This window comes from Somniosus microcephalus, chromosome 10 (assembly GCF_052327205.1).
Source record: "Somniosus microcephalus isolate GS21.2 chromosome 10, FLI_Smic_1.0, whole genome shotgun sequence".
In the NCBI taxonomy this organism is placed as follows: domain Eukaryota; kingdom Metazoa; phylum Chordata; class Chondrichthyes; order Squaliformes; family Somniosidae; genus Somniosus; species Somniosus microcephalus.
The window spans coordinates 180,813,568-180,838,034 of record NC_140996.1 but is presented as its reverse complement, the minus strand read 5'-3'; the positions used below and the strand labels follow the sequence as shown (position 1 = coordinate 180,838,034).

Sequence of the window (24,467 nt, the reverse complement as noted above, 5' to 3'; positions counted from 1 at the left end):
CCATCCGAGCTGATTATAAAAGTATGTTTCTAGCTATGCCCTTATTACCAATGAGGAAAGGGTAAAAACAGAATAATCAAATCACCCCTTTTTTTTATAACCAGCCCTGAAAAGGCAATTACCCACATCTGACTGAACTCCGGATGTACGAGAACAGGTATTGCAACCTCCGGTAATCGCTCCGCCCAGAGTTGACAACTCAAGAGACTTCTGCAACAGCTGGAGGACGTTCTGTTAAAGCTATGGCTATCCAAGTTTTTAACTCCATGAATTATGAAGATTTTGTCAATGTTTTTGGGAATGTGGTTGAGAAATGCCCAATGATTACAACTGCAGTTTGGACAGATCGCCCCTTTACAATTGTGTGAGCCTTGGAAAAAAGCATTGTAGATTTTATAGACAACTTATCTCGATCAGGTAAGAAAACAAGTGTGCTCACATATTAATTTAAAAACTGAATTTACACAACTGAGATGATGTTAAATACACAGTTGAATTGTATAAGATCTTCAGCTGGACTCCACTGTGATGAGCCTCTTTTTTTCTTCTCTGGGACTATTTAAAAAAAAAGGCTAAATGAAAACCTATAGTTAAAACTGAATGAAAAATGCAATTATTTACATAGGGCCAGAATTTGTGGTGGGTATGACGGTGTACTCTGAGGGTATGCCATCATACCGCCTTTGAGATGGACCGCAAGTTTGGGAAGCGCATGCGCTAAATCGCAAACATTCCAATCAAACTTTATCCATCTAATATTATTAAAAAATCAACTAATCACCCTTGTGCACTCCCTTAGTGACTGTCTTGCTTGTCTATCCTAGTGCTCCTATGTAGTGCTACCCCAGTGGCTGCAGCATGGCTGGTGAAAGGCTGCTGACTTTCAATGGGGGAGACTGCAGCTGGCCTTGCAGGACAACCTCAAGCAGCTCTGGGCCTGGCATGCCCGGCTTCGGACAGCACCACCTCGACAGGGCAGCAGCAGCAGTCTGGGCTGGCTGGCTGACAGGCAACAGCAGGGGCACAAGTAGAGTGGCAGTGGTGGGAGCATGAATGCTGTCATCCTGAGAGAGGACAGCAGGGTTGGCCTCCATGGATCCATTGCTACTCCCTCGAGGCAGCGCCTCAGCAATCCTAGTAATCTGATAGAGTAGAGACTGCTTGACCGCTGTGACACCCTGCAAGCCACTTTCAACTCTGGTAAACTCAACCATAATGGCAACAGTCTGTGCTTGCGTGGCAGAAAGCTGCGCAGCCATTGCAGCACTCAGATGTTGGATGGCTTCTGCTTGTGCTGCAATGGAAGATGAGACTTCGGCCATCAGACGCGGCATGATGGTTGGGTCCACAAGTGCGTTATTGGATCTGACCACTCCTGGAAAGGAAGGGCTCCAAGCTCTGCCCAAAGCCCTGAGCGTGGCTGGAGCTGGACTCCTCCATGCACCTTGACATTGCATTCAGGCTTTCTGGCAGACCTGCCAATGCACCAAGCACTTCATTGTGCATACCCATCAGCATTCTCCTGTAGGCTGCCCCATCGAAGTCCTCATCTGAGTCCTGTGCCCAGAGCTCATGTATGACCTTGTCCTTTGGGGACTTGGCACCTGAGCTCCCCTTTCCCCCTGCCCTGGCTGCAGCCCACTCGTGCCCAGTGTCTCACCACGTGCAGATCCCGTGCCAATCCTCCAAAGTATGTGAAGTGTCAGTATCTGAGCTAGTGGCTGGGAGTGTGAAATCGAGTGAAGGTGTTTCTTCTTCTTCTTCACTCTCCTCTCCCTCTTCTTGTTCAACCACTGGCTGGGCAAGCTGCATTTCTTGGGTGTCTGAAATGAGAAAGGCACATGGGTCGGGTTGTGGTGAGGGGAGGGTGGGAAAGCAAGAGGTGCATGCTTACACCATGTGCAGACTGTACGTCAGAAGAGATTGTGGGATGAGGGGGAAGTGGGTTGTGCGAAGGAGGCTAACGTAGGAGGATACCGGGCATCTTCTATTCTTTCAGTCCCGCCGCTAGCCACAAGCTCAGTCATGCCCCTGCCAAGAATGGCCAGCACCGCCTCCTCCAACAGGGTGAGGTGATGCAGGCAAGCCTGCCCCCCTGTTGGTTAAGTTCTGCTGCCTACGGCTATGAGCCTGCAAGGGAAAGGGAAGACTGTCAGTGAGTGTGGTGTAATGTTTTTGGGTTGAATAGCTGACAGTGTGTTCAAGCTGTGAGATGGTGTGAGGCTTGCAGCAGTGGTAAGCTTGTGTGGGTGAGTCATGTTTGGTAGTGATTGTTGGTAGGTGAGTGATGCGGGTGTGGTGCATTGAGCATTGTGTGAGGCTAGTGGTGCAGATAGTGGGCTATGGCATTTGACGATGAATGCACTGACCTTGACCACTCGCGTGAGGTCGTTAACTTCTTCCTGCACTGTGTCCAGGTCCTCGCGGCTATACTGCTGGCATTGACCACATTGGCTATCTGCTCCCACTGCAGTCTTTTCCATTATCTGATGGGCAAGAGAACCTCTCTCCTGGAGTTGAGCTCCTGGACCAAGGCATCCAGTGCTACATCCAAGAACCTTGGAGCCCTTTCTCTGGCCTGTTGAGCCATTACTCAGTCTTCTTCTTTATAACACTTGCCTCCACAAGCAGTTCCAGCATCTGTTGCAGCCAGAAGGCACCTCCACTTTAAGAGGTGAAGACTGCCTTTAAGTAAACATAGAAACATAGAAGATAGGAGCAGGAGTAGGCCATTCGGCCCTTCGAGCCTGCTCCGCCATTCAATGAGATCATGGCTGATCATCCAAGTTCAGTACCCTGTCCCTGCCTTCTCCCCATATCCCTTGATCCCTTTAGCCTTAAGAAATATATCCAACTCTTTCTTGAATATATTTAATGAACTGGCCTCCACCGCCCTCTGTGGCAGAGAATTCCACAGGTTCACCACTCTCTGGGTGAAGAAATTCCTCCTCATTTCAGTCCTAAATGGCTTACCCCTTATCCTTAGACTATGACCCCTGGTTCTGGACTCCCCGGCCATCAGAAACATCTTTCCTGCATCTAGTCTGTCCAGGTCTGACAGAATTTTATAGGTTTCGATGAGATCCCCTCTCAATCTTCTAAACTCCAGTGAGTATAAGCCCAATCGACACAATCTCTCCTCATACGTCATTTCTGCCATCCCAGGTATCAACCTGGTGAATCTTCGCTGCACTCCTTCCATGGCAAGAACATCCTTCCTCAGGTAAGGCGACCAAAACTGCACACAGTAATCAAGGTGCGGTCTCACCAAGGCCCTGTACAACTGTAGCAAGACATCCTTGTTCCTGTACTCGAACCCTCTTGCTATGAAAGCCAACATACCATTTGCCTTCTTAACCACCTGCTGCAACTGCATGCTTACCTTCAGCGACTGGTGCACAAGAACACCCAGGTCTCTTTGCACTTCCCCTTCTCCCAATCTATTGCCACTCAAGTAATAATCTGCCTTCCTGTTTTTGCCACCAAAGTGGATAACCTCACATTTATCCACATTATAGTGCATTTGCCATTTTTCTGCCCAATCACCCAACCTGTCCAAATTGTACTGGAGTTTCTCGACATCCTCCTCACAGCTTACCCTCCCACCCAGCTTTGTGTCGTCTGCAAATTTGGAGATATTACATCCAATTCCCTCGTCCAGATCATTAATATATATTGTGAACAGCTGGGGTCCTAGGACCGATCCTTGCGGTACCCCACTAGTCACTGCTTGTCACTTGGAAAATGACCCGTTTATTCCAACTCTTTGCTTTCTGTCCGCCAACCAGTTCTCTATCCAAGTCAATACCTTGCCCCCAATCCCATGTGCCTTAATTTTGCACGCTAATCTCTTATGTGGGACCTTATCGAAAGCCTTCTGAAAGTCCAAATACACCACATCCACTGGTTCTCCCTTATCTATTTTACCAGTTACATCCTCAAAAAATTCCTGTAGATTAGTCAAGCATGATTTACCTTTTGTAAATCCATGTTGACTTTGTCCGATCCTGTCACTGCTTTCCAAGTGCTCTGCTATTACATCTTTTATAATAGACTCTAGCATTTTCCCTACTATCGTTGTCAGGCTTACCGGTCTATAATTCCCCGCTTTTTCTCTGCCACCTTTTTTGAATAGTGGGGTAACATTAGCTACCCTCCAATCCATGGGTACTGTTCCAGAGTCTATCGAGTTCTGGAAGATGACCAGCAATGCATCTACTATTTCTAGGGCTACTTCCTTAAGTACCCTGGGATGGGGATTTATCGGCCTTCATTCCCATCAATTTTCCTAACACCATTTCCCTACAAATACTGATTCCTTTCAGTTCCACCCTTTCATCAGACCCTGTGTTCCCCGGCATCTCTGGGAGGTTATTTGTGTCCTCCTTTGTGAAGACAGAACCAAAGTATGAATTTAGTTGGTCTGCCATTTCTTTGTTTCCCATTATAAATTCCCCTGATTCTGACTGCAAAGGACCTACGCTTGACTTCACCAATCTTTTTCTCTTCACATATCTATAAAAGCTTTTACAGTCAGTTTTTATGTTCCCTGCAAGCTTACTCTCATATTCTATTTTCCCTTTCTTAATTAATCCCTTTGTCCTCCTTTGTTGAATCCTAAACTGCTCCCAATCCTCAGGATTATTGCTTTTTCTGGCCAATTTATATGTCGTCTCCTTGGATCTTATGCTATCCCTAATTTCCCTTGTTAGCCACGGTTGAGTCACCTTTTTTGTTTTATTTTTATGCCAAACTGGGATGAACAAATTCTGTAGCTCATCCATTCGGTCTTTGAATGTTTGCCATTGCCTATCCACTGTCAACCCTTTGAGTGCCATTCCCCAATCAATGCTACCCAACTCGCTCCTCAGACCATCGTAGTTTCCTTTATTTAAATTGAGGACCCTAGTCTCGGAGTCAACTACTTCATTCTCCATCTTAATGAAGAATTCGATCATATTATGATCGCTCCGACCCAAGGGGCCTCGTACAACAAGATTGCTAATTAATCCTTTCTCGTTACATAATACCCAGTCTAAGATGGCCTGATCTCTGGTTGGTTCCTCGACATATTGGCCCAGGAAACCATCCCGTAAACACTCCAGGAATTCCTCCTCCACAGTATTGTTACTAATTTGGTTGGCCCAATCTATATGTAGATTAAAGTCACCCAGTGCATTAAAGTGCAGGCTAGCTTTAATTGGAGCTAGCCTCGCACAAACTTGGGCACCCTGCTGAGCATTCAGCCACTCAGCAGCACGCTCAGTGCTTGGCTGAATTCTACAGTCATGTAAAGGAGCAGGCAGCAAAAATTTTACGTGTTGCCTGCAGTCCTCTGAACGGGCACGGGTTCCTATCACATCGCGATACCCGCGCCCGTTTTCAGGGAAACCAAATTTCTAGGCCCTTCTATTTATATAGTGCCTTTAACGTAGTAAAACATCCCAAGGTGCTTCACAGGAGCGTTATCAAACAAAATTTGACCCCGAGCCATATAAGGAGATATTAGGGCAGGGTCAAAGAGGAAGGTTTTAAGGAGCGCCTTAAAGGAGGAAAGAGAGGTGGAGAGGTTTCAGGAGGGAATTTCAGAACTTAAAGCCTTGGCAGCTGAAGGCATGGCCACCAATGGTGGAGCGATTATAATCAGGGATGCTCAAGAGGCCATAATTGGAGGAGCGCAGATATATCGGAGCATTGTAGGACTGGAGGAGATTACAGAGATAGGGAGGGGCGAGGCCATGGAGAGATTTGAAAACAAGGATGAGATTTTTAAAATCGAGGCGTTGCTTAACTGGGAGCCAATGTAGGTTGGCGAGCACAGGTGTAATGGGTGAACTGGACTTGGTGCGAGTTAGGTCAAGGGCAGCAGAGTTTTGATCACCTCAAGTTTAAGGAGGGTAGAATGTGGTTGTGCGTTGGAATAGTCAAGTCTAGAGATAACAAAGGCATAGATGAGGGTTTCAGCAGCAGATGAGCTGAGGCAGGGGCAGATTCGGGCGATGTTACGGAGGTGGAAATAGGCGGTCTTATGTGGTCAGAAGCTCATCTTTGGGTCAAATATGACACCAAAGTTGCAAACGGTCTGGTTCAGCCTCAAACAGTTGCCAGGGAGAGGGTTGGAGTCGGTGGCTAGGGAATGGAATTCGTGGCGGGGACCAAAGATGATGGCTTTTGTCATCCCAATATTTAGTTGGAGGAAATTTCTGCTCATCCAATACTGGATGTCGGACAAGCAGCCTGACAATTTAGATACAGTGGAGGGCTCGAGGGAAGTGGTGGTGAGGTAGAGCTGGGTGTTGTCGGCGTATATGTGGAAACTGACGCTGTATTTTCAGATGATGTCGCTGAGGGGTAGCATGTAGATGAGAAATAGGAGGGAGTCAAGGATAGAACCTTGGGGGACATCAGAGGTAACAGTGCGGGAGAGGAAAGAGAAGCCATTGCAGGTGATTCTCTGGCTACGACTGGATAGATAGGAATGGAGCCAGGCGAATGCAGTTCCACCCAGCTGAACGACGGTGGAGAGGCATTGGAGGAGGATGGTGTGTTCAGCCATGTCAAAGGTTGCAGACAGGTCGAGAAGGACAAGGAGAGAGAGTTTACCTGTCACAGTCACATAGAATGTCATAATAGTTGCAACGAATGTATAATCGCACAAAGGTGAATATTTCAAAGTAAAGGTGGCAGAAACCATGAATCTTAAAAATGTGGTTTTATTTTTTCAGGTTAAAACATGTCTGGAATCCAAAGGCATCCTAAACCAAGAAAAACAGGAGTGAATACTAGTTTCTATGTTTAATCACCACAGTAGTAATGAATACAATGGAAGAAGAGTAGAAAATAGGTGATTATTTGAGATTACGGGCAAGTGTCCTGCCCCAGGCTTGTATATGAAAAGCAATCACCATTGCTAGGTATCAGCTGACAAGCAGAAGTTAATTTAAAGGCCATAGAAAAAAAGATAGGAAAGACTTGAATTTATATAGCACCTTTCACGACCACTGGACATCCCAAAGCATTTTACAGCTACTATTGAAGTGTGGTCACTAATGTAATGTAGGAAATGTGACAGCCAATTGCGCACAGCAAGCTCCCACAAATAGCAATGTGATAATGATCAGACAATCTATTATTTTGTTATGTTGATTGAGCAGTCAAAGTTTGAGGTGCTTTATTTGGTTGTTTCTATACTAATTGTAGTCATTTCCCCCGATGAACTGCGCTTCAACACGATTGAAATTTCAAGTTTTATGCCCTCCAACAGTCTACAGAAGCAGCAATGGGATTTCCTTTGGGAATATCCTTCTATTTCTGGTTCTTGGAGGAATATGATGAGAGCACAGGGAATGTGGGCTCAACTGGCAGCACAGGCCACGCCTGGCTCTCACCTGGCAGTATCTTCGCAGCCACATATACCGACTAAGACATTCCAACTCTACCTGAGCCATGAACACTGCTTGTGGAGGCTACGTTTCCTTCAGTCAATAATGATACATAATGGCACTGGTTTGAGAGATCACTTCCATCACAGACAGGCACCACCCATCCAACGGTTGTAAAGGTCACCACCACATGGAATTTCTACATTATCGGGACATTTCAGGCTTGGAATTAAGCAATATTTCCCAATCAGATGTGCAGATTCACCAAGCAAGTCGGAGGTGCATCATTTGCTGGGATTAACTAGTACAATGGACCAGAATTTGCTCTGAGCAGCGAACAAATGCTGTCAGTTGTTAGTTAGGCTTGAACTTGCCCATAGCCTCTCAATGGGCTTTTGTACTGATAGTTCCTGTCAGCCAACCATCCAAAAAATGCAGCACCCTCTACAGGCATCTGGGACCTGTGTGAACAGGGCAAGCAACTGTGCATCTCGTTGATCAATCAGATTGAAGAATCATTAACAAACAGTGCAGTGTCCCAACCAGGAAGTGTAAATTAGAATATTGAATTCAATGTCCAATCAGGTACAGAAAGTGAAATAAAAAGAGGGTAGGAAATATTGGATAATCTTCAACAGTAATTAAAATCTGAAGGAATGAGATTCCACACTTGTAAAAGTTAATTTTCTATGCCAGAGAGGTTGTTTGGCAGTAATTAAGTCTTACCACGCCATTAAATGTGTATTTACACTGGAATGGACAAGCCCTAACCTTTCCTGGTACGTTTAGTTCGTATCTATGAGATAAGTACAAAAGTGCCGTTCAATGTAAAACACCCTATTTGCTCCAGCTATCGTTTCATGGCATTGCTCATGTACCTTTAAGGATGTATGCACTAGATTGCCCAAATCTCTTTCTATCTCCACCTTTAATGCTTTTCCCTGAAATGTATGAATGTTGAGCATTTGCCCGGCCCACATGCATAACACTGCACTTATCCAAGTTATGCATCATTTTCCAGTCATGAACCCAATCTCCCAACACATTAAGATCTGCCTAAAACAGACGAGCATCATCTACAGTCCTAACACTCGCACAGATCTTGGTAACATCTGCAAATTTGCAGATCATGCCCCCAACACCTACATCCAGATCATTAATAAAAATAGTAAAGGGCAACGGCCCCAACACTGATCCCTGCATGACACCACTGGTGACCGGACTCCAAAAAGATCCAAATTCATCTATAACTACTTTTCGCCTACGTCCTGCCAGCCAATTTTCAATCCAGCTCAATATATGACCACTAATAACAGAGGATTCGATCTTATAGAGAAGCCTCTTGTGCGGTACCTTATCAAAAGTTTTTTGGAAGTCTAAGTCGACAGAAGTTTTTGGAGGAACGTTGCATTTCGGAATGCAACTTCTGGATTTTTGCGCTTTACTGCAGTTACCGGTTGTCCGATTTCCATGTAAATAATGGTGTGCGCTGTTAGCCTCACTGTTGATTTCCATGTAAATAATGGTGTGCGCTGTTAGCCTCACTGTTATTTCTATAGCAAAACCTGGCCCATTATTTTCATCATGGCTGTGCGGCACCATTATCACAGGGCTGCAACTTTATTACTGTATATAGGGATTTTCCAAAGTCCGAGGTGTCATACGTTGTACCCACGTAGGCACTTGTGCCCCTTTCACAATCCCAACAATGACCTCAATAGGAAACGTTACCACTTACTGGATGTACGCTCATTTAAGACCAGTAGCACATATCATGCAGGTTAATGCCTGTTTCCCCAGCAGCTGCCACGACTTCTTCATTTTGAGCCAGTCCATCATTTTACGTTCTTTGGACCTGTACACTTTCCAAAGACACCAGCCGAGCATTGTTTGAGTGATAACCATGCTGCCACCAGCATCATTATCAATCAGAGAATTGGCTTTCTAAAATCCATGCCTGGATCAGGTATAGCCCAACCAGAAACAACAAAAACCCAAAACAAACTCAATTGCTACTTGGCCCTAAACAGACAATACAACATGGCTGATTACCTGACCATGGTAAAGGATAGCAAACTGAGAAAAACCTTGACAATGTACAGACTTAGTGAACATAGCCTGGCGATCGAAAAAGGTAGACACAGGCAGACCCGGCTACCAAGAGAGGACAGGATATGCTCTCACTGCAGTCAGGGAGTGGTGGAGACAGAGATGCACTTCCTCACAGCTTGTAGAAAATATCAGGGCATAAGGGAGAATTTCTACCCAAAATTCACAAAAATATGCCCGGAATTCAAAAATTTGAATGACAACCAAAAACTCCCATACCTACTAGGGGAAGAGAGAAATTGTGTAACCTTAGCGGCACACTATGTTACAGCCAGCCATAAACAGAGGGACAACCACTAAATATAAGAAAAGAGTATATACAAATTATATGAATGTATATTTATACACTCAGGGATATATCTGTTTATACACTGTATGGATAGATCTGTATTTTTGTGTTCAACCATGAATGTTTTTCGATGCTTTGGCAACATAAGATGTACCTTGTCATGCCAATAAAGCGATTTGAATTGAATTGAATTGAATTGAATTGAATTGATTAGGCAACAACCCGTCACTGTAGAAAGTGGACACAGAGGACAGCCCTTTTCTGGCTGTAAGAGATATTCAAGCCCATCTAATACTTCTCATAACTCCTACATGTGCCCACTACAACAGCAGTCCTGTCCCATGTCCCTCATTTCCCAACCAACCAATACATCACAAACAGTTTCCATGCCTCACATTTATGTTGTTTTGATCAGGGTGCATCCCAATGCCGAAAACACTGCACACATAACTATATTGCAATCAAACTTTTATTGCCAAAAGATCTGTGTAATTTCCTACTCTTTCTTCGCCCCAGACTTCACCCTTGATGCCTGCAGTTGTTCACCTTTTCAAACTCTTACTTCTCCTCTGTGCTCCCTCGCTGATGGTTGGCTGTGACGTGCCTGGCTGCTGCATTCTTGCAAGGGCTTTTTGGGACTGAGGGGGTCCTTGTGTCTGTGCCCTGAGCACTAGAGGGATCTGATGCAAGTTGCATCATGTCTGCAAGGGCAGCCTGTACTTTCTGCCACATATGTAGGCATGTGGGAATGCTGAGGGGAGGGCACATGGTACTAATATGGGACTGTATATATAGGCCAGGCAACTAATACTGGAACTTGGCACCAGTTGGCCAGTAATAAGAAAAGTGCTTGAATGATGCCATATCAGATCTTTTGAAGCCCTAAGAGATATTTGTATGTATTACATCCCCAATCACTCTGAGTCTAGAAGAGAAAACCCTCTCTCCACTCTGGCACCCAAGGCGTCATTCACAGCTTCCTTACCTGAAGATATGACAGTCCTTAGTTCCTCTGATGTGGAGGTCTGTGCTGCAGGTCATTGTGGGAATTGCCACATGCTTCAGGGTGGATTGCAGTGATGCACACATGTTTGTAATGGTGCTGTAGGTGCAGGTAATAGAATCCTCCAAATGAGCCAGTATCTACAGCACATTCAAGGACACCATCCCCAGTACCCAGTATACTCAATGGTCTACAAGCATCCTTCTTTTAAAAGCAGGCCCTAACATCTAGGTCCCAACACTCTTCAGATATTGTGATCCCCTGGATAACACTGTCTGCCTCCTTATCTTCCATTCCCAACCCCTTACGCTCTGTGTCTCAGCCTGTGCACTCCCTTTAGGCTGACCAACTAATCTTTTTTGCTACCCTTTCCCCGGGTGACTGGGTGTGTACGAGAGATGGTGATTAGTGAATATGTGAAGAGGTGCCAGCAGACCAGGAAACAGAGGAACCAGGATCCTTTTGCTTGTCTTTCTCCACTTGTTGCTGTGGCACACCTGAGTGGGTACAAAAAAGTTGAGAGATAAGCCCGGGTAGATGAGCAAGGCATTGACCATTTCACTTTAAGTACAAGGAATGAGTTCTTAGTGCATGTGATGACAGGTTATGTGTTTTGCAGCAGCTAAAAAGTCACAAGAAGATGAATTCCATAAAAAACTGTAGCAGACACCTCTCCTCCCACCTATCCTATCCCCCATGCCTCCATTATGCCTGCACAAGAGTTCCACGGCTCACTCCCCTTATGGGGTGTGAAGCTGGAGGTGGGTCTCCACCACCTGTGGCTGTTCTCTGCCATTGGTCATGGTTCTCTTCTTCCTTTGAGAAGAAATCACACAATGTAAAAGCCCTCTATTTGCCATCATATGGAATCCAACCCAGGTGTCAGTAAGTGTTCTTTAATGGGGTGATAACAGTTGCAGGAAATGCAAATACACATAGTGTGTCTTTTACTGCTTCTCTTCCTGTTAGGCTGAGAGAAGGAACACTTGCAAGGGAAGGAAAGGGGTGTGAAGGGTATCATTGTAACTCCTGAAAATTGATAAGTTTTCAATGATCTTTGATACAAAATAGTGGGAATAGGAAACGTGCTTTTTAAAATGCATTGTTACAAGCCCTAATTCCCTTACCTGTCCTTGGCTGCCTTGGTGAGGATTTGGCACTGACTTACTGTGCAGGAACTGGTGGCGGTAGCACTGATTGCTAAGGCCACCTTATTTCATGTGCGCAGACCATTCCTTTCATCCAGTCCAAATAACTGCTATCTCCTTTCCTTTATTTGGGACAATAAAACCTCTGCAGCTGAATCAAAGACGAATTCATATACTCGAGCCTCACGTATATGAATTAGCTGAAGACGCCTACCTTTGAAATCCGATGTTACTTGCATCAGATATTAGTTTTCTTCTTTTTTAATTTGTTCCTGTTTTATAGTATAAAGCAAACAAAATGGTTCTATATCAGGTGGTGTGCCATCTGACTTAGCAATGACTATAGTTATCTTGAGTTTACTAGAGGAAAATTAAATTTAAGAATCATACTTCCCCACATAAACGATTTGGACTCTGGAGTCAGAAGTACAATTTCAAAATTGGTGGATGACACCAAATTGGGGCGTGTAGTTAATACAGCGAGAACCACAACAAAATACAGAAAGACATTAATAAACTTGTAGAACAGGCATGTAATTGGCAAATGAACGTCAAAATAGATACGTACGAGGTAATACATTTTAGTAGGAAGAATAAGGAGGCCACATACTCCTTGGAAAATAAGTGTCTAAATGGGGTAGAAGAACAGAATGCTCTGGGGGTACAGATACACAGATCATTAAAAGTAGTGACGCAGGTTAATAAGACCATAAAAAACAAAGCACTGGGGTTCATTTCTAGATTGATAGAATTGAAAAGCAGAGAAGTTATGTTAAACTTGTATAGAATCTTGGTTAGACTAAACTCAGAGTACTGTGAACAGTTCTGGTCTCCATATTATAAAAAGGATATAGCGGCACTGGAGAAGGTGCAAAAAAGACTTACTAGAGTGATACCAGAACTGAGAGGTTATATCTATCAGGAAAGATTGAACAGGCTGGGGCTCTTTCTCTGGAAAAGAGAAAACTGAGAGGTGACCTGATAGAGGTCTTCAAGATTATGAAAGGGCCGATGTAGAGAAGATATTTCCACTTGCGGGCGAGACCAGAACTAGGGGCCATAAATACAAGTTAGTCACTAATAAATCCAATAGGGAATTCAGGAGAATGGTTAGAATATGGAACTTGCTACCACAGGGAGTAGTTGAGGCGAATAGCCTAGATGCTTTCAAGGCGCAGCTAGATAAACAAATGAGGGAGAAAGGAATAGAAGGACATGTTGATAGGGTTAGATGAAGTAGGGTGGGAGGAAGCTCATGTGGCGCATAAACTCCGGCTTAGACCTGTTGGGCCGAATGGCCTGTTTCTCTGCTGTAAATACTTTGTAATACCTAACAAACAAAGGCTAAAAGCTAACACCAAACTATAAAGACATATCAATAGTGGAATTACATGATCACAGTTGAAGTCAGACTGATTAACCGTTTTCTTACAGAATGGCCAAGTAACTGTTGAATTGGCCAAGGCCAGGTAACAGAGTGTGGAATGTTTTGAAGCCAGGTAGAAGAACCTGGAACAACCTAAGGAGCAGGGTCTAGAGTGATCTAAAGTTGTGCATGGGACCTTGAGCGGCACTAGACTGAGGCTGAGCTGTAAAACCTGGAGTGTATGTGGCATAGCTAAGGCCTGTAATGGCTCTAGGGGCCAGGGTGTGGGTCTGGAGCAGCCCTGGGAACTTACGGGAATAATTTCTCTCCAGTTTCCTCTCACTTGATACTTCAAGCATTTCCCAATGAACAACACTGGAATTACACAAAATAATTAAAAATTGCAATATCTTCTAGAGAAAATAGCATGCAGTTGTATTAGAATGTGATACTTTGTTCGCTCATCATTGCATTCTCCTCCTGCAGTGTATAAAAAGCGGTTTCAGCATTGGTTTCAGCTAACCAGATCAATGCAGAAAACAGGGTTTCATTTTTGACCTCACTTATTAGACTAATCAGATTGCCTATGTGTATTTCTGGGGTTGGCCCCATTATCAGAAAGTAGGCAAGCTCCTGGTGGGGAAAACACGTCTGATGGGGAGTGCAGTCATTCATGAATGAATGAATTTCAAGGAGTAGGAATGCTGATTATGCACTTTGTAAAACGGGACAGTAATGTGGACAAAAATGTCAGTAAAGAGTGCAGGAAGGAAGGGAACAGTGCATTTCTCTGATGGGGCCATTGAAATTCTGCTGCCGGATGTCAGGCAGAATAGAACGGCTCTCTTTGTCAATGAGTTCTACAGGATCAAACAGACCAGACAAGGGAAAATGTGGCTACCAGTGTCAATGCTATCTCCAACATTCCAGGCACATGGAAGCAATATTGTGAGGTAGCAGAACACTCCATTATCTTCAATTAATAGTAGATTAAGTGTGTCTGCCACTTATATTTCCATCTTGCCCTGTGCTAATTACTTTCAGTGCTCACTATTCTTTCCCATTATGCAGTAAGGTGTATTTTGAGTCCCCAGGCTTTACCTTAAGTTTTCCTTCAATCACTTCTTTGTGTTGTCAGACATTCCACCGATTTCATACGTAGCTAATAAAAGCATTTAATCTATTTTGCAGCAATCTGTTATGTATTGTGTGTTCTCCTCCCACCTGTGGTGGCGCTGTCACAGCAGATAAATGGTTGGGTGTTCTCTTGGTTAAGTTTAGCTCTCTTTGTTCGGAACTCTCCAGAACTTCCCTTTCCCTTCGAATAAAGCACTTCATGTTTGAATCTCTGAGTTCTGAGTTCTAATTGTGTCTAGGTAAAAAGGTACCGACACAATAAAGTGGCGACGAGGAGCGGATGAATCTGCGTACGTTACGGGTGCAGTGAGTAAACAGAAATTTAAATTTGAAACGTGAGATGGCTACTATATTAGGAAACATCAGCGATTTTGATGAAAATATGGAGCGCTTATACGGAACGTTTTGATTATTTTGTCTAGGCGAATGCGGTGGCAAACGAAAAGGTCGTGCCTACCTTTTTGAGTGTAATGGGGCCGAAGACATTCAATTTACTTCGCAGCCTTGTGCAGCCAGATAAGCCAGGAACTAAAACATATAAGCAACTAGTGGAAATTCTTGGAGCACATTTTTCACCAAAACCTCTGGTTATTGCTGAGAGATTTAGATTTCACAAACGGAATCAAGAGGAGGGGGAATCAGTGACGATGTTTATTGCTGCTTTAAAAAGGTTGTCAGAACACTGCCAGATCAAGGAGGTGCTGAATGACACCATTAGAGACAGACTTGAAAAGGCCATTGAAGTTAGTGTCTCCATGGAGATGGCGGAAAAGGAGGCTCACCAGTTGAGTTCAACAGGGAGAGTTCACAAGGTGTCGTCTGAGCCTAAAGGTGCGCGGAACGGCACATGTTACCGTTGTGGGAAAACGGGCCATCACGCTAATGACTGCTGGTGTATGGAGTTGGAATGCCGAAATTGTGGCAAAAAGGGTCACATTGAACGCGCCTGTAGAGGTAAAAAAAGAACAGACAGAGCTGGGAAGCATGGAAGCAAAATGTCTGTATTTGGACAAGAGGAAAAAGAGTGTTCATTCAGTGCAGTATGATGGAACAAGCAAAACAGAGGGGAGCAACACCTCTGAGGAGGAAGAGGTGCACATACTGATGGTTGCAGGTGGTTCAAATGGCTACTGGGTGTCACCACTGGTGGAGGGAGGGACAATCAGTGCGGATGGAGGTGGACACAGGTGCGGCTGTGTCCCTTGTTTCAGATGCTGTCTACAACAAAATGCTAAAGCATCTTACCCTTCAGCCAACAAACATTGTGCTAAAGACGTATACCGGCGAACCTGTGGCCATGAGAGGCGCCATTGAGGTGACAGTTAAATTGAATGGACAGACTGCAAAACTGCCACTATATGTGGTAAAGGGAAATTACCCATCGCTACTGGGACGTGCGTGGCTAGAGAAAATCACGCTGGACTGGCCTGCAGTCCGCATGATGTCAAAAGGGGAGTCAGGTCTGATTGCAGTGTTAAACAAACCTGCAGAACTCTTCAATGGGGAACTTGGGAGCATGAAAAAGATCAGCGTGAGACTGGACATTAAACCTGACAGCAAGCTGAAGTTTCACAAAGCCCGACCTGTACCCTATGCAATTAGGCCAAAAGTTGAGGCTAACTTGGAGGCCTTAGTCGAGAATGGAGCCCTGGAGCCTGTGAGCGTGAGCAAATGGGCCACACCCATTGTTCCTGTCCTGAAAAAGGATGGATCTGTTCGAATCTGCAGGGATTTTAAAGTGACTATTAACCCAGTGCTGTCTGCGGAACAGTCCCCTTGTCCCCTCATTGATGATCTTTTTACGGGCCTGGCCGGAGGGCAAAAGTTCAGCAAAATAGACTTATGCCAGGCTTACCTACAAATGCATGTCGATGACAAATCAAAGGAGCTGCTGGCAATTGTGACACACAAGGGGCTATACAGGTACTGCCGCCTTCCATTTGGAATTACGTCAACCCCTGCTCTATTCCAAAGGGCAATGGATCAGATTTTGAGTGGACTGCCAGGAATCCAGTGCTACCTGGACGACATCCTTGTCACTGGGACAAATGAGGAGGATCATCTTCTGAACTTGGATGCGACACTACAACGACTGAAAGAGTACGGACTCAGAGTTCGTAAAGACAAATGTGAATTCTTTCAGTCTTCAGTTGAGTACCTGGGGCATGTGATTGACGCTACTGGCCTGCATAAGGCGCCGTCAAAGGTCAAGGCGATCGTGGAGGCCCCAGCACCCCAGAATGTGAGCCAGTTACGTTCATTCCTGGGGCTACTTAACTACTGTGGGAAGTTTATTCCAGACTTAGCAACTGATGTAACAGCTTCAGCAATGTTGCTATGTCAAGGCAAAACATGGAAATGGACTGAACTGTGCAATGAAGCTTTCGCCCAAGCAAAGAAAGCATTGCTGAAATCGGAGGTCCTGACACACTTCGACCCAAAGCTACCCGTGCAGCTAGCATGTGATGCATCACCATATGGTGTGGGAGCAGTCATATCCCACATCATGCCTTCAGGTGAAGAGAAACCTATCGCCTTCGCATCACGCACCTTGAACAAGGCCGAGAGTAACTATGCGCAGATCGAGCGCGAGGCCTTGGGAATCGTTTTTGGAATTCGAAAATTTCATCAGTACCTGTTTGGGAGAAGGTTCACACTCCTGACGGACCACCGTCCATTGACTTCAATCTTCGGGCCCCACACCGGAATTCCGTCTCTCGCTGCAAGCAGGATGCAAAGGTGGGCTTTACTGTTGTCAGGACACACATACGACATCAAATATCGCAAATCAGACTTGCACGGCAACGCAGACGGTCTCTCGAGGCTACCCTTGCCTGTTACTCCCCCAGAGCCTCGTCAGATAGACATCTTCTACTTTAGACAAGTGGAGGGAGCACCTGTCACTGCAGTTCAGGTGCGAAGGTACACCCGCAACGATCCAGTCCTGTCTGAGGTAATGGACGATGTCATTCGAGGGAGAGCTATAGGAGATTCTCCTAGTTTGAAACCTTACGTTTCAAAAAGAAATGAGCTCTCCGTCCAGGCAGGTTGTCTTCTTTGGGGACGCCGTGTCATCATTCTGCCACCTCTGAGGGAACCTATACTGCAACAACTTCATACAGGTCACAGTGGGATGGTTCGGATGAAGGAAATGGCAAGAAGCTACTTCTAGTGGCCAGGTCGCGATGGGAATATTGAGGAGAAAGCCAAAACATGTTTCCCATGTCAAAGGGTCCGGAATGTTCCACAGCTGGCAACCCTACACCCCTGGGATTGGCCTGCAGAAGTGTGGCAGCGAGTACATGTGGACTTCGCCGGTCCTTTCGAAGAGAAGATGTAGCAAGTGGCCGGAGGTCACTGTGATGAGGTCTACCACGGCAGAGAAAACAATTGAGAAACTTGGTGAGATGTTCAGCCGTTATGGCTCACCGGAACAACTCGTAAGTGACAATGGTCCACAATTTGTATCACAGGAGTTTGCAACCTTCCTGCATGTGAATGGTGTCCAACACATCAGGTCTGCGCCCTATCATCCCTCTACTAACGGCCAGGCAGAAAGGTTCGTGCAAACTTTGAAGCACGCCTTGAAGGCATCGCAAGGTCAGGGCTCAATCCACCAACGTCTGAACAGCTTCCTGTTGTCCTACAGGAACGAGCTGCATGCCACAACCAAAACTTCCCCCGCTTCGCTCATGATGAAGAGGCAGTTGCGAACAAGTTTTGACTTACTCAAACCTGCAAGGGCAGAGCAGGTTGTCCATCGTCAACAACAAGCTCAAGTTGAAAAGAGAGAAAAGAGCCAAGGAGAGACGGTTTCATCCGGGAGAGCACGTCCTAGCTCGAAACTACAACATTGGACCGAAATGGGTTCCTGCTACGGTGATCGCGCAGACGGGCCCTGTGTCTTACACGGTTGAGACTGCTGAGGACGTCGTCTGGAGAAGACACACAGATCAACTGTTGCTAGGAGCAGAGACAGCCACAGAGGCTCCAACGGCTGGTTGGCCTGAACTGTTTCCGGATGATACCGCAAACCAACATCGTTTGCCACAGTGCTCTTCTCCAACACAGGAAGTCAAAGAGACTGTTCCACCTGTGCAAACTCCTGACTTTCGACTGACACAGGCACCTTCTCCATCTAGGCTGTGTCAATGCCTACTGCTTAGCGACTTACCCACAAGACTGGGGCAGAATAAACCCCAGGGTAAAGTCAGGGGTTGAGGCAGTCTACCTCTACCCTAGGTTAATTGAGTGCATTGAAAGTAACTTACCTGTTGAGGAATAATGTGGACCTTCCATTTAAGAGGGGAGGAATATGTTATGTATTGTGTGTTCTCCTCCCACCTGTGGTGGCGCTGTCACAGCAGATAAATGGTTGGGTGTTCTCTTGGTTAAGTTTAGCTCTCTTTGTTCGGAACTCTCCAGAACTTCCCTTTCCCTTCGAATAAAGCACTTCATGTTTGAATCTCTGAGTTCTGAGTTCTAATTGTGTCTAGGTAAAAAGATACCAACACAACACAATCCATCTTTCTGTTGTCTTCTTGATGCTTTTTATAGTCTGCTTTTGTGTGGACAACTTTTCCTTTTTGTAGCCAGTTTTCCCATTCCTTTTATATTGTCTATTGCAGAGATTGTAGTAAACAATTAACAGGTGCACCGGATCTCTGACAATGCTGATTTGGAAGCAGTCACCAGAAGGTGCATGAAGTTAACCCAGGGTGACATTTCTACTCCTTTTCCTTCACTCACTTTGAGAAAGCCCCTGGCTACCTATTGGTGTTTGTGGTGAGACGGATAAAATCAGGAACTTAAATGTGTGGAGGGTTATGAATAAAACGCCACACCCCACTGCTCTGTGACACTGCGTATTGATTCTTGAATGCACTTCACCTGTGTGCAGCCATAAATATATAAATATTATTAACTGTATATATTAAATGTTTTCCCCTTTACATATTGGTCATGAGGGCTTCAAACTAAATAGTGGGGGGGAGGATCCAGGTGAGCGGGAATTTAAAAAGTCAATGAGAAGTGAGAAAACAATAGAGCAGGATAGTAACCAGAGTGTGACAGGAAGGGACAGAATGTTTAAAAATAAGAGTGCAACAGAAAATGGGGCCAAAACAAGGAGAAATGGTAAAAAGACAAAGTTAAAAGCTCTATATCTGAATGCACACAGCATTCGTAACAAGATAGATGAGTTGACGGCACAAATAGATACAAATGGGTATGATCTGATCGTCATTACAGAGACGTGGTTGCAAGGTGATCAGGGCTGGGAACTGAATATTTCAGGGTATTTGACAATTCAGAAGGATAGACAGAAAGGAAAGGGAGGTGGGGTGGCTTTGTTGGTAAAGGATGGGATCAGTGCAGTGGTGAGAAGTGATATTGGCTCAGAAGATCAAGATGTAGATTTGGTTTGGGTGGTGATAAAAAATAATCAAGGGAAAAAGTCTCTGGTGGGCATAGTCTACAGGCCTCCGAACAGTAGCAATACTGTTGGACAGAGTATAAATCAACAAATAATGGAGGCCTGTAAAAAAGGTGTGGTAATAATCATGGATGATTTTAATCTGCATAATTATTGGACAAATCAAATTGGCCATGGTAGCCTTGAGGAGGAGTTCATAGAGTGCATCCGGGATGGTTTCCTAGAACAGTATATAATCGAACCAACCAGGAAGCAGGTTATCTTGGATCTGGTACTATGTAATGAGACAGAATTAATAAATGATCTCATAGTAAAGGATCCTTGAGGAAAAAGTGATCATAGGGCTCAGATTACAGTAAAAGAAAAGACACCAAATTTTCACTTGGTGTTGGTTTCCAAGGTCAAGTTTCAGGATAATCAAAAGCTAACAATTCTGCATCTTCATACCTATGAACTGCCTTGCAGGCTACCACCAAGGTTGCAATATAATTCCAGAGCTGACTTCAGATAACAATACGAGAGTTCCTGAAGAAGACTCTCTCCCTGCTTAGGTTTGACACAGCATGGAGTATAATGATATACAACCAGGCGGCACCTTATTCGTGCAACTTGCCTAGAACTGCAATTCTCCTGCCCAGGAGAGTGCCAAGTATGTCTGCTTATATACACGCACAGAGCTCCTTTTCTAGAGGTTAAAGCTTAAATATATTGAGAGTATGGGCTGGGGATTCCACACATTCTAAACATTTACATCAACTCCAAGTATGTTTTAAAAGTGATCAGGTAACCCAAGGCACTTTATAATGCATATACTTAGCGATCTACTCCATATGGTGTCAAACTCAACTGTTGAGATTGCTTCCTCTAGGGGTCTCACACCACATCTCTCCTGAGTCAGATTCCAGATATAGACTGCAACTTTGGCACCCAATGCTAAAGTTATTGTATAAACAGACCCTACCATTGTCAAACTGGATTTACAAAATGTTCAGGGAGTTTGTTAGACCTCCTGGATACTTTATAAAACTACCCAGAACTGTTTTGTGTCTGTTGAAAATGCTGAAACTCCTGTCCATGCCCTCAGTTCTTTAAAATTGACTCTCTGGGAACAGAGTGTAAGTAAACACATTTACAGAGCTCTAACTGGCACTTGGGCAGCTTAAACAAGCTGCTGTCTACTGTGAATGCTACTACCGACCTGGCCTCTCCATTAATTCGCCATTCAAACCGACACTGTCGTCTAGAGAGGAAACTCGAGAAATCTCTGCCTTCCCTTGGGTTGAGGCTGTGCCCCGAATCGAGCTCCAAGTGGTGCTGCAGGATTGCATTTCCTGACTCACCGGCCAGGTGTACTGGAAGCTGTTTACACAGTGTGCTTGTGCATTGTTTGGAACTCCTGCTGAAATGTTTCTTATTTTTACTCATTTCTATATACGTTTTAATAATTGATGCCTAATCATGGGGAACACATTATAATTTGATTTCACTAACCAAGGTGATGATCCAATTAGGCTTTAGGACCATACATTTATTTGAAGTTGCAGCAGGATATCACATTGTTTTCAAACTCAGATTAAGAGGTTGGGATAAAAAGAGTGACGTTGTATGACAGAGATTGGGGGAGAGAGAGAGATTGGGGGAGAGTGTCGCTTACTGGGCAATTTAGCAGATGCAAGTCATACATTTTAATGAAACAATTTAACTTTCTGTTAAAGAAAGACTTGCATTTATATAGCACCTTTCATGACCACCGGACATCTCAGAGCACTTTACAGCTAATGAAGTACTTTTTTGAACTGTAGTCACTGTTGTAATGTAGGAAATGCGGCAGCCAATTTGCGCAAAACAAGGTCCCACAAACAGCAATGTGATAATGACCAGATAATCTGTTTTTTGTTATGTTGATTGAGGGATAAATATTGGCCAGGACACCAGGGATAACTCCCCTGTTCCTCTTCAAAATAGTGGCCATGGGATCTTTTACATCTACCTGAGAGAGCAGACGGGGCCTCGGTTTAACGTCTCATCTGAAAGACAGCACCTCCAACAGTGCAGCACTCCCTCAATACTGCACTGGCATGTCAGCCTAGCTTTATGTGCTCAAGTCCCTGGAGTGGGACGTGAACCCACAGCCTTCTGACTCAGAGGCAAGTGTGCTACCCACTCAGCCACAGCTGACACTGTTATTGCAGTCTGGAGGTAGGAAAACATTAAAGGCTGCTCAATGTTCTATTATTTACAGGCAACCCTGTATGTTACCCTACTTAGTCTAGTTCCATTACTGATTTTTTTATTAGCATTCACACTCAAGATGCCTGTGTGCATTATTAGACAGCATGCATTTTCTCAAATACCCCATTTAAGTTGATCTATAACGTATTTTGGCAACTCTATAGATTACTTCATACAGCCATGTAGCTGGCAGTACAGTCTCTAGACCCCTCCATTGCCTCTGATATGTCATGCTGCTTGTCGGACATCCAGTATTGAATGAGCAGAAATTTTCTCCAATTAAATATTGGGAAGACCAAAACCTTTGTCTTTGGTCCCCGCCACAAAATTCGATCCCTAGCCACCAACTCCATCCCTCTCCCTGGCCACTGAACGAGGCTGAACTAGACTGTTCACAACGTTGGCATCTTATTTGACCCTGATCTGAGCTTCCAACTCCATATCCTCTCCATCACCAAGACCACTTACTTCCACCTCTGTAACATCGCCTGTCTCTGCCTCTGCCTCAGCTCATTTGCTGCTGAAACCCGCATCCATGTCTTTGTTACCTCTAGCCTCGACTATTGCAATGCTCTCCTTGTTTTCAAACCCCTCCGTCCCCCCTCGCCCCTCCCGATCTCTGTAACCGTCCCTCTTCCTCCCCTCCCACCCCCCCCCCCATCGGCCCAGCCCTACAACCCCTTGAAATCTCTGCGCTCCACCAATTGTGGCCTCTTGTGCATCCCCAATTTTCTTAACTCCACCATCAGTGGCCGTGCTTTCAGCTGCCTAGGGCCTAAGCTCTGGAATTCCCTCCCTAAACCTCCACACCTCTCTACCTCTCCCTCCTTTTAAGACGCTTCTTAAAACTTACTTCTTTGACCAAGCATTTAGACACCTGTCCTGACCTCCTTATGTGGCTGGGTGTCAACTTTTGTTTGATAATCGCAACTGTTAAGTACCTTGAGACATATTACTACGGTAAAGGCGCTATATAAATGCAAGTTGTTGTTGTTACTCTCCTCATTGTATGTATGGGTGCACATTGTCCAAGTTAAAAGAATTGTAGTTTTATATTTTATTAATTCACAGAAATGAGCTGCAGTAATATCTTGTCTCTTTCGCTACCTTAATTGATTGTTAAGAATTAAGGTGACGGGGTAGAGTTCAGAAATATTAGTAAAAGAATCATTTCAGTGTCAGTCATATGTGTGTTCATTTTGTTAACACCAGCGTGTGGGAAAGGCGAAACTAATCAAATTCGATGCTAATTTCGAAATAAATATGTTGTATTTAAAACTTGCATTTGTGAAGCTGCTCTTTCCTCTTGTATTTGTAAAGGGAAAGAAGGAATCCTGCGATGCCATCCCGACCTGGCTGGGAGAGATCTGCTCAGAGGAACCCTGTCACCCGAATCCCAGGGTGAGCAGAACCGAGCCGGGTTAACCAGTCTCACCCCGGGCCAGAGATCCCAGCTTAGTGAATTAAACGCTTCCTACAAGAACAGATTCAACTTCCCGTTCGTGATCTGTGCCAGGATGAATGACAAGGACACCATAATCCAACAGCTCCGCAGCAGAATCCGCAACAGCCCAGAGCAAGAGCTTAGGATCAGCATTGCGGAGGTTCAAAAAATCTGCCACCTGCGTCTTTTGGATATCTTCAACCAAGCACCCCAGGCCACCAAGCTGTAATACATCAAATATTCTCTGGAGTGTCTGAATGAAATGTGCAAACCTCTTGTAGAATGCAGAATGCAACTTTGCAAATCGAATAAATCATTTTGAAAAGCTAATAAATGCAGCGAAACTAGAATATATTCTTTGATTTCATTAGGTTTTACACTCATAAGAAAAGAAACATATCTGTACATTGTTTCTAGCCCTTTCCCAAATGTTAGAATACTTGTGTTATTGGTGCCGATGATTATTATTTATTGAACATAAAGCCCCTTAAAGATGTCCTTCAATTTGGTCACGTAATGAATTGAAGTTCTGAAATCTCGACAAAGTTCCTGGAAAGTGGGGATGTTGGACTAATCACAACTGCTCTTTCAAGGAGCCAGCACAGGCATGGCGGGCTGAATGGTGGCCTCCTGTGCTGTAACAGAAAGCGATCACCCAATGCGGAACACCTCCATTCAGTTCGCAAACGTGACCCTGAACTTCCGGTCCCTGTCATTTTAATTCTCCGCCCCACTCCCACTCTGACCTCTCTGTCCTTGGCCTCCTACACTGTTCCAATGAAGCTCGAGGAACAGCACCTCCTCTTTTGATTAGGCAATTTACAGCCTTCCGGACTCCACATTGAATTCAACAATTTCAGATCATAACCACCGCATCAGTTTTTTCGGACAGCAGCTCTTGGTAATGATTCTGCTTTGCCATT

At 44.8% G+C, this 24,467-nt stretch overlaps 1 protein-coding gene across 1 annotated transcript in view; it reads left to right on the top strand.

Moving 5' to 3' along the window:
- Window positions 1–23,888, top strand: part of LOC147111899 (2-oxo-4-hydroxy-4-carboxy-5-ureidoimidazoline decarboxylase-like) — a 49,664-nt gene extending 25,776 nt beyond the window's left edge. Inside the window, exon 2 of the mRNA XM_085999283.1 lies at window positions 23,421–23,888. Coding sequence (XP_085855409.1) covers window positions 23,421–23,773 — 353 coding nt within the window. The 3' untranslated portion in view covers window positions 23,774–23,888. The remainder of the gene's footprint in view (window positions 1–23,420) is intronic.
- The last annotated feature ends 579 nt before the right edge of the window (window positions 23,889–24,467 follow it).